The sequence below is a fragment of the Emydura macquarii genome, unplaced genomic scaffold, assembly GCF_026122565.2.
Source record: "Emydura macquarii macquarii isolate MOO-44397 ecotype Brisbane River unplaced genomic scaffold, CSIRO-AGI_Emac_v2 contig_3114, whole genome shotgun sequence".
NCBI classification, from domain to species: Eukaryota; Metazoa; Chordata; order Testudines; family Chelidae; genus Emydura; species Emydura macquarii.
This window is the reverse complement of record NW_027133251.1, coordinates 524,215-532,903: the sequence shown is the minus strand read 5'-3', so window position 1 is coordinate 532,903 and position 8,689 is coordinate 524,215. Positions and strand designations below refer to the sequence as shown.

At 54.5% G+C, this 8,689-nt stretch overlaps 1 protein-coding gene across 1 annotated transcript in view; it reads left to right on the top strand.

Moving 5' to 3' along the window:
* Nucleotides 1–2,777: 2,777 nt before the first annotated feature.
* ARID3C (AT-rich interaction domain 3C) overlaps nt 2,778–8,689 on the top strand; it is a 107,982-nt gene continuing 102,070 nt past the window's right edge. Inside the window, 2 exon segments of the mRNA XM_067530887.1 lie at nt 2,778–3,012; nt 3,909–4,421. Of these exon segments, the coding sequence (XP_067386988.1) occupies nt 2,974–3,012; nt 3,909–4,421 (552 nt within the window). The 5' untranslated portion in view covers nt 2,778–2,973.

Genomic DNA, 8,689 nt, shown 5'->3' with positions numbered 1-8,689 from the left:
AAATAGAAGCGTTTATGGGGAAGGTAAATAGATAGAAGGGGTCTGGGACTGCATAGATGGATGGATAAGTGGAATGGATGGGGACCGATATAGAAAGAGAAAGAGGGGTGTACTGGGATAGAGAAAGAGACAGATCGATGTGGGCCCTGCGCTTTGCAGGAGGGGCATTGCTGGCTGTTCCCCTGCTTTAAGCCCATTGACTTATGAATGGTTCTAGCCGAATTAGATGCACTTAAAAAAATCAGTTTGTTAAAGCCATTGCTCACCCCTGAGATCTGCTCACATGGTGACCTTGCCATTTTGGGAATTCAGGAGTGGAAATTCAGGAGTGGAAAAATAACCTCCTAACAGAGTGATTAGTCTGGAGATGTAAGGAGCTACAGTAACCAGCTGTCCCCATTTCCAGGGAAAGCTGCCTCTGAGAGAGAGATTTTATAGAGACCACCTGCTCACCCCGTTCCCTCTTCCTGGTATTTATCTCAGATGTAAACACCCCGAAGGAGGCTAGATGATATCGTGTCTAGTTATCCTCCCCTAGTGGCACTGTCTCTGCTGCACCTCAGCATGTAATATTCCAGTTGTAGGAAAGAGAGGGTGGCCCAGTGGTTAGAGCTGCAGGAATTCTGGGCTCTGGTTACAGGTTTCCATGAGTCCCATCCTGCTGCTGTTCCTATTTGATTGCAGTAGGCTTGTACAATAGCTCCATGCCGCCCTGGGGTGAGTCACCTCACCTCAGTGCCTCAGTTTACCCATTTGTAAATCTGGGGGAATACTGTTCCTGCTTCCCAGAAGTGTTTTGAGACTTTATTAATGAATGCTAACAAAGCACCTGGGATCTTCAGGTGAAAGGAGCTATACAAGCAGGAGCCTGATCCTGCAAATATTTACACAGATCCATGGCAAAGGCATAGTTACCAATATGCCTACTGCAGGATCAGGGACTGTGTTATTTGCTTTGATCTCGTGTCTGAGAGATCCATGCAGATAATTAAAAGCAACAAGGTTTTTTCCCCCCTCATCTATTTATTTTGTGCATGTATGTGCATTAAAATATGCTGCAAACATAGAAAGAGGAGGGTGTGAAGCTGCGAAGATTGGGTCAGGGTGACGTTTCCTTTCTCTTCTGTGAATTTCTATAACCGGGGTGCTCTGTCCCACAGCCCTGCCTCCGGTGATCCCTCTCAGGGTCAGAACCTCCACTTACTTGATCACAAACGAATGCGCCCACGTCTTCGGGACAAAACATTGACGCCCTTTGCAGCTTTTGTCATCTTCGATGCTGTAAAGATGAATGCACTATAACTGCAGGTAGGTAGGTAGCTGAGTTGTATTCTTTTAATCTGTGTAAGAAAAGTAAATGAACAAGAATGTCAGAAGAGTGAGTGGAGTGTGTGTGTGAGTGAGTGGGGGGGGGGGGGGATTCCTTCCAGGAAAAAAAGAAAAACTCAAAACATCCTGTAATCCTATGCCCAGCAAACAATGGCCTTTAGGCACAGGGTAAGGACAAAGTTGATGTAACTGTGAATTTCCTGGCTTTGTGGGTGTGAGGCAGCTGGTATGGCTGGGTGTGGGTTTTGTGTGATTTTACACCGTTCCATAGCCAGTGCAGGATTTGAAGGTATATATATATCTATATTCCTCCTCAACCCCCGGCTCTTATGTTAACTTTTCAACCTGCTGCCCCTCACACTTATGCAGCGCTAATCACTTTCTGCTACAGCTCTCTGATGAGATGAAGTGCATCTGATTTGAAAGCAGGTGGGGGGGCCTTTCTGCTGTCAGCGGCACACGGCATATGTGCAGATGTCAGGAGGATTTATCCCAAGGCTTTGTGTAAGTTGCAGTGATTTCCCTGGCTGACAGGGAAAGGCAGGTCTTGTAGATGAAGATATCAGGCTTGGGTAGTAACATTTCTCCTGTTGAATGCGCCTGTCACTGCGGATCCTTTATAAACCCCCCCCCCCCCACACACACACACGGTCACTCACTCTCTCACACACACACGGGCAAGGAATGATCACACTTTTGTGTCAGGTATGGCAGAAATGCACTTTTCAAGCATGTCAGAAGATGCCTTGTATGGTGGCCAGGCCGCTGCCCCCAGTCTATGGATTGTCTGTGAAAGACAGAACACACACACACACACACACCGAGGGAGCTTCTGATCGCACACACACGTGTCAGTACACTAGGCGGCAAATGCCCGGGTGTGACCCCTGTTACACACACTGGACTAGGCTTCTCTGCCTGCTCTCACCTGTCATCTTCTGGGACAGTGAGGACAGGCTGGCTTGGTTTCCTCTTGCAGTAGTAATGGTAAAAAATAAAATAAAAATGCACCCCCCACGTGTCAGAGCCCTATGTTAGAAATGCACCGGTTTGCACCCCTATGTGCAGGCTGGAAAGGTCTCCCACACACACAGCGCCAGGCCCGGGTTGGAAATGTGTGGCTGTGACCGCGCACACAGCCTGGTCCAGAAGGAGGTTAGAAAGGCACTGATCTGATCCCTGTGCAGTATTTATCCTCCTATGTGATCTCCCTGCTGGGGAAGCATTACAGCAATTTCCCCCTTTGGCTGTCAGCAAACCCTGCCCTCTCCATTTATCACGCCCTTGACGTGTTGTTAGCAAATGGGGAGCAGAGAGGGCTGAACTCTCAGTGGAAGGGGTCAGACTGGCTCTGCCTGCCACTTGTTGCAAAGAAAAAAAAAGAGAGGAAAAAAAAAAAAAAAAAACCCTACCACCCGACTCACTCCTTCAACAAGCTGCCGAGTAAAACAAATGTGTGTAACAATCTGAGCAATCCTGTGCAGGCCGGGAGCGGGCCCAGAGCACCAGCCCAGCGCCAGAGGAATAAAAACACAGCCCCACCTCTGATTTTTCTTTTTTTGAATATATATTTATACAAACCCGTTCCCCCCTCCCCACCAGCTCGCTCCCTTTTGCACACAGGTCAGTGGGCGAGAAGGAAGCATGGTTGAAAACACCCGTGTAGCCACGAAATCCGCTTTGGTAAGCATTGCTTTTTAAAGAAAACTGTACCTTTTCGAATGCTTTTCAGAAAAATGACCGTCGGCTCGCGGGGGGGGGATGGATTCGGTTGCAGTTCTTTGGTTTCTTTCAGTTGTTTTGGGGTGGGTTTTTTTTCTTGGTGGGGGGTGGAAATGGGATCGGGGGAGGGGGTGGAAACTGCATCGAGCCAAACGTCCTGCAACTCCCCCCCCTGCCCAGCTGATTATGATATTTAATAAAGAGCCCTGATGCCACGGGGACTGTACCAAGGGGTGCACGTGGATTGCAAGCGGGTGTGGATCTGTCCGGACCGGACGGGGGATTCTCCCCGCCCTAGAGCCGGGGGGTGGGCTTGTGGGGACCCCCCGTACCCCCATCTCTCCTCCCCGTTTAAATTCTCCCGCTTTGTCTCCCTCTGCTCTGCTCTGGAGACCCCCGGACTTCGCCTGTCTCCCCCTCCTCGCCCGTCCGCCTGGCTGGGATGGTTTCGGGGGCGGGGTGGGGGGTGTCTCCCCGCCAGAGCCCGGCTCCGGGCTCCTCGTCTGACTCCCGGCTGCAAACTTTCCGCCTTGCTTTGCCGCCTGGGCCGAGAAGCCGCTTCCCAGGGCCGGGGCAGAGGGCGGCGGGGCTGGAGCCGGAGCCGGAGCCGGGCGGCGGCAAAAGTTAGACCAGAAGAAGCGTCCCCGCGCCCCGCGTTGGTCCGGCTGGGAGCAAAGGGGCGAGGCGCTCCGCTCCTTCTCCCGGCCCTCTGTCTTTCCCCTACCCGCTCTGCACCCCCTTGCCTCCCTTCTCCCCTTCTTCGTCCCCTCTCCTCCTCCTCCTCGCCGGCCGGCCGGGCACTCGCCGGCCCACTCACCCCCAGCCCCGCTTCCCCTCTGCTTGTGTCTCCCCAGCAGACCGTCTTCTCCTCCCCGGGGCCGCTGCCCCTGCTGGTGCCGGGCGGCGGCGGCTCCCCCGGGCGCGGCGCTGGCCTGGCGGCCCCGGCGGCCGGCGGGGGGCTCCGGCTGGAGGCGGTGATGGAGAACCTGCAGCGGCAGCAGGCGGCGCGGCTGGCCCGGGTGGAGGAGAAGCTGCGGCGGGGGCAGCCGGAGCCCGGCCCGGGGCAGCTGCGCTCGGTGGCCGGCAGCCGCCTCCAGCAGCAGGCGCTGGCCCTGCAGCGCTACCAGGCGGCCGTGCGCTGCGGGCTGGCCCCCCGGGGCCGCCTGGGGGGCTCCCCGCCGGGCGCCGGCGCCCCGGAGCCCGAGGAGGAGGACGACGACGAGCCGGAGGAAGAGGCGGGGGCGGCCCGGCACCCGCAGCCGCGCTCCCCCGGCGCCCCGCAGCCGCGCCCGGAGCCCGCCCGCTCGCTCTCCCCGCCGCGCCCGCCGCCCCAGCCCCACGAGTGGACCTACGAGGAGCAGTTCAAGCAGGTAAGAGCCGGCCCCCGGGCCGTCTTCCCCCGGGAGCCAGCGGCCCCGGAGACCCGACCCAACCCGAGAGCTGTCCGTCCCCCCCCAGCGCCCCCGCCCCACAGCTGTCCCCATAGCCCTTCTTGCCCCCCTATCCGCACCCCATAGCTGTCCCCACATTTCCTACTGCCCCCGGATCCGCACCCCATAGCTGTCCCCGCATCCTCCTTCTGCCCCATATGTCCACCCTATAGCTATCTCCATATCCCATTCCTGCCCTATATCCCCGCCCCATAGCTGTCCCCACATCCCCCTCTGTCTCCGTAACCCCACCCCATAGCTCTCCCCTTATCTCCCAGCCTGCCTTAATATCCCCATCCCAATAGCGATCCGCATGTCCCAGTCTGCCCCAGTAACCCTAACCCAATAACAATCCTAGTAACTGCGATATCCCTCATCCGCACCCCGGTGATTATCCCCATATCAATGGCCGTATCCTCCACCCTGCCGTAATATCCCTACCCCAATATCAACCCGTATCCAGCCCACCCCATTATCCCTCCCGACTGCTCCTGTCTCCCCAGATCCACCCTAATAACTGTCCCAGTATCAACAGCAGGATCCTCCACCTCTCCCCAGTAACTCCCCCAATATCTGCCCTAATATCCTCCCCCATGCCCACTCTCCGTCGAGTCAAGGCCACCCCATCGCCCCGAATATCCACTTCCAACCTCCATCCCACCCCCCGGGTTCCTATAGATCCTCAGCTCCAATACCTGCCCCCGCAATCACTCCTGCCCTGCCCCCTTCCAGCCTGCCCCACTATTAACACAGCTTCTCCAGCGTAAGCCACCGCTTCCTTTACCTTCCACCCCCCCCCATTTCCTGCTCCCTGCACCCCTATTTAATACTGCCCTGCTGTTTGCCCCCCTATCTTGTGCTCCCCTGCCCCAGCCAGCCAGCTGCCATTGCACAAGCCTCTCTGCCCTGGAGAAGTTTTGCTTCACTCTCTGACATGGCATACACAGGGCCCTTTCTCATCTGGGGAGGGCAGGCATGGCTTGGACAGCTTCCTCAGACTGGCTTGAACGGAGAGGGTGGGACTGGGAAATTCAGCCACTTGTTTGGCAGTGGAAGGCGAATCCAGCCTAGTACACTGCCTAAACCATCTGCTTCCTACCTCTAAATATGCAGGGACTTCCCCATCAGGGCATGCATTTCCCCGTTCCTCTGGGTATGTTGCTGTGGTTTGTATGATGATGGTTTACTAAACGTCTTACAACAGGTTTTTTTACCTTGCCCTTTGGAGACCTCTGTGTGATGCTTCCAACCCCGGAAACGCTGACCAAATTCCTACTGTGTTAGAAAGTGCAGGGCTTCCTCCCCATACACTCGCTCCTTGCCCAGGCAGCCCTTTCTCACCAGAATGAGTCTTTGCAGAGTCGGAGCCCTGCTCTCAAATATCTCCAGCCCCAAACTTCCGTCTCTTTATCACGCCAGTAAAACTGCAACCCCTCTCTTGATTTAGGGTAGGAAGGTCCTGTTCATTGTCCCTACCCCTATTGTTCTCAAGAACTGGATAGTTCAGCAGTGGCGTGAACGCTGGTTAATGCAGTACCCGCTCTCCTGTCATTAACTTCTGGAGGAATATAGGGGACTGTTTATAAAAGGGCATTTCTGTAACTGGATGTTCTAAGTGGCTGTGACGTTACCCTTGACTTGCCCTGCACCCAGGGCCAAACCTGCAACCCTGCCGAGAGATTCTTGGTCAGGCAAGTTGTCCAATTGGTGGCAGTCTCCTGAGTCCGCGGCGCTTACTCCTGCGGATGATCCAACTTGCTGTTGATTTCAGAGGGGGCTAATTACAGGAGGGAGGGTTACGTACCTGAGTGCCGGCGGCGGTACCTGAGAATCGGGGCCTGCGTGTGGGGAGAGATGCGGGCAATGTTGAGGCCTGCTCCTGCTCTAAAGTTAGGTCGCTGGCAAAAAAAAGAATTTCCCCTCTTCCCTGGAAGCTGATTTTCCCCAACACTTTTGCTGTTCACCTGCAGAAAACCCTGAGGAAATGCACCCTTTGGATGCAGGAAATGGAGTCAGGGCTGGAGCTGCCATGGACTGATCTTATTTATCTGGAAGAGACAGGAGCAGAGGTCTGTGTTTGAGGTGCCGAGGCAGATAAGGAGATGGAGGGGGCAGATAAGGTAGTGTGGTCGCTTGACAGACCCCTGCGGATGGCAGCTGACAGCCGGGGGGGGATAGCAGTGCCTGCTGTACTTGGCTTTTCATATTCACTCCTGGCCACGAGTTCTCTGCAGCGTGTTGAGAGTGACTGACGCATTTATAGCCAAGTAGCCCAGACCTTTCAACGAGCAGAGAGGCAGCAACTGGAGTGTTTATAGAAAGGAGTTCATTAAGCAACTGAACGGTGCAATGGCAGGGCAAGCGGGGCAGCCTGGCTTCCCCGTGCTGGGTGTGTGGCGGAACAGAGATGTCTCTCAATTTTGTCTTAAAAGCTGGAAGGGGGCGGGCAAGGGTGAGTGAGGGGTTTTCTATATACCACACACGCGCCCAGCTGTTAGCAATGAGGCTTCTGAATGGAACCCGGCCGCCTTTGTGCTGGAAATGGAAACGATTGTATTTACAGCTCGCCGATGTGCAAATTGATTTCCTGCCCTTCGTTGGCTGCATTTTTGTGGAATGAGGTCGTGTGGTGCGCCAGCTGATCACCCCGCTGCTCTTCGGGTCCCTCGGCCACGCAGGGCCCGCTGAAAACTCTGGCCAGGGCAGGGCTCAAGCGGCAAACTTTTAATAAGGAGGAACGGTCTTTCCCTTTTCCCCCCTCCTCTCCCCTCATGTTTGTTGTGTGTAATCGTGCGGCCCCTGACATGAATCCGCTTCACTCCTGGCATTGTCTGAACCCTGGTTTTCAGCATGTGTTTGCTGCCCCCGGAGCACCTTGGCTTGATGTTTTAGTGCCCGCATGTGTGAGCTCTATTCCTGCACCCGTTCGTAGATCCCAAGGCCACACGGCACCGCTGTGATCTCTAGTCTGACTCCTCCATAACACGGGCCAGAGAACTGCCGGGAATCGTTCCTTCGGAACTAGAGCAGATCTCTTCAAAACAAACCAAGAAATATTAGCGGAACCCCAGCCTGCTTTCACTGAGTTTAGTAAAACCCTCTGTCCAGGGAGAGAGACCATAAAAACCTCACCATTGTTCAGATGCGTTTTGCATTGGTACCCCCATCCAAGTTCTGGGGGGCAGGGGGACAGAGGGGACAATGAGAGCACCAGGGGCCCAATACTGAAGTCAGTGGAAATTTTATGAACACAAGGAATCTCCGGAGATCAGGGTGTATAACTGGGTTCTGTGACCTCTGGTAAATTAAAGTAATTACTGTTTGCAAAGGAGGGATTCCATTACATTTCCCAACTTGTTTCCTTTCGCTGTGATCCCTGGAGAAAGTCTGGCTTCCAGGAATGACGGTTGGTTTTGCACTAAGTGTTTAATGCCGTGTCTATGAGCACCGGAGATGGTGGGTTTGGGAAGATCTCTGCGGTGCAGTCGCACGCTAGAGGGGCGTGGGTGTGTCTGCAGATCATTGTTACAAATCCAAGCGTCACTGCCAAAGCAGTAAGAATGGGCTTAGCACAGCCCCGGGAATGGTGCCCCCGCTGACCTTTCTCTTTGAGAATTGCGCAATTATTACCTCGTTCTCCGGGGTTTCAAGCACAGTAACTGGCCAAACTAGAAATAGATTACCTCAGCATGTACCTGTAATGCGTAAGGTATGCGAGCAGGCAGTATGCATGGGCTGCCCGTGCCCCATTTCCATGTGCACTCGGCCTTTGGTCTATTTCAGGATCCAGGCGTGTATTTATAGAGAGAGGCCCACAGAATTGAGTGGGTGGGTGTGCTGCATAGAATTGAATTGCACGGCGAGGGAACTGCTTGTAGCTGCGGGTTACGTTACACACCATTGAAGAGAAAAAGGCTGACTGTCCAGTTACGAGGGGGCAGTGTGAGAGAGGTGACATGGCTACCCGCTCCGTGGGCTTGTTAAGGCTGTTCAGAGAGAAAGCATTCAGAGCATGTGTGTGAAACAGGGAAATCATCCTTCTAACACTCTCGGCCCTGGATCCCAATGTTCAGGCACACGTCCCCCTCAGGGAACGTCTAAACACACATGCAGTGCAAAAACGGGGTCTTGGTTTAAATGGAGCACAGAATAAATACCTGACTAGACAGATAGAAAGAAAATTGGATTGGCTGGCAAATAAAATCCTT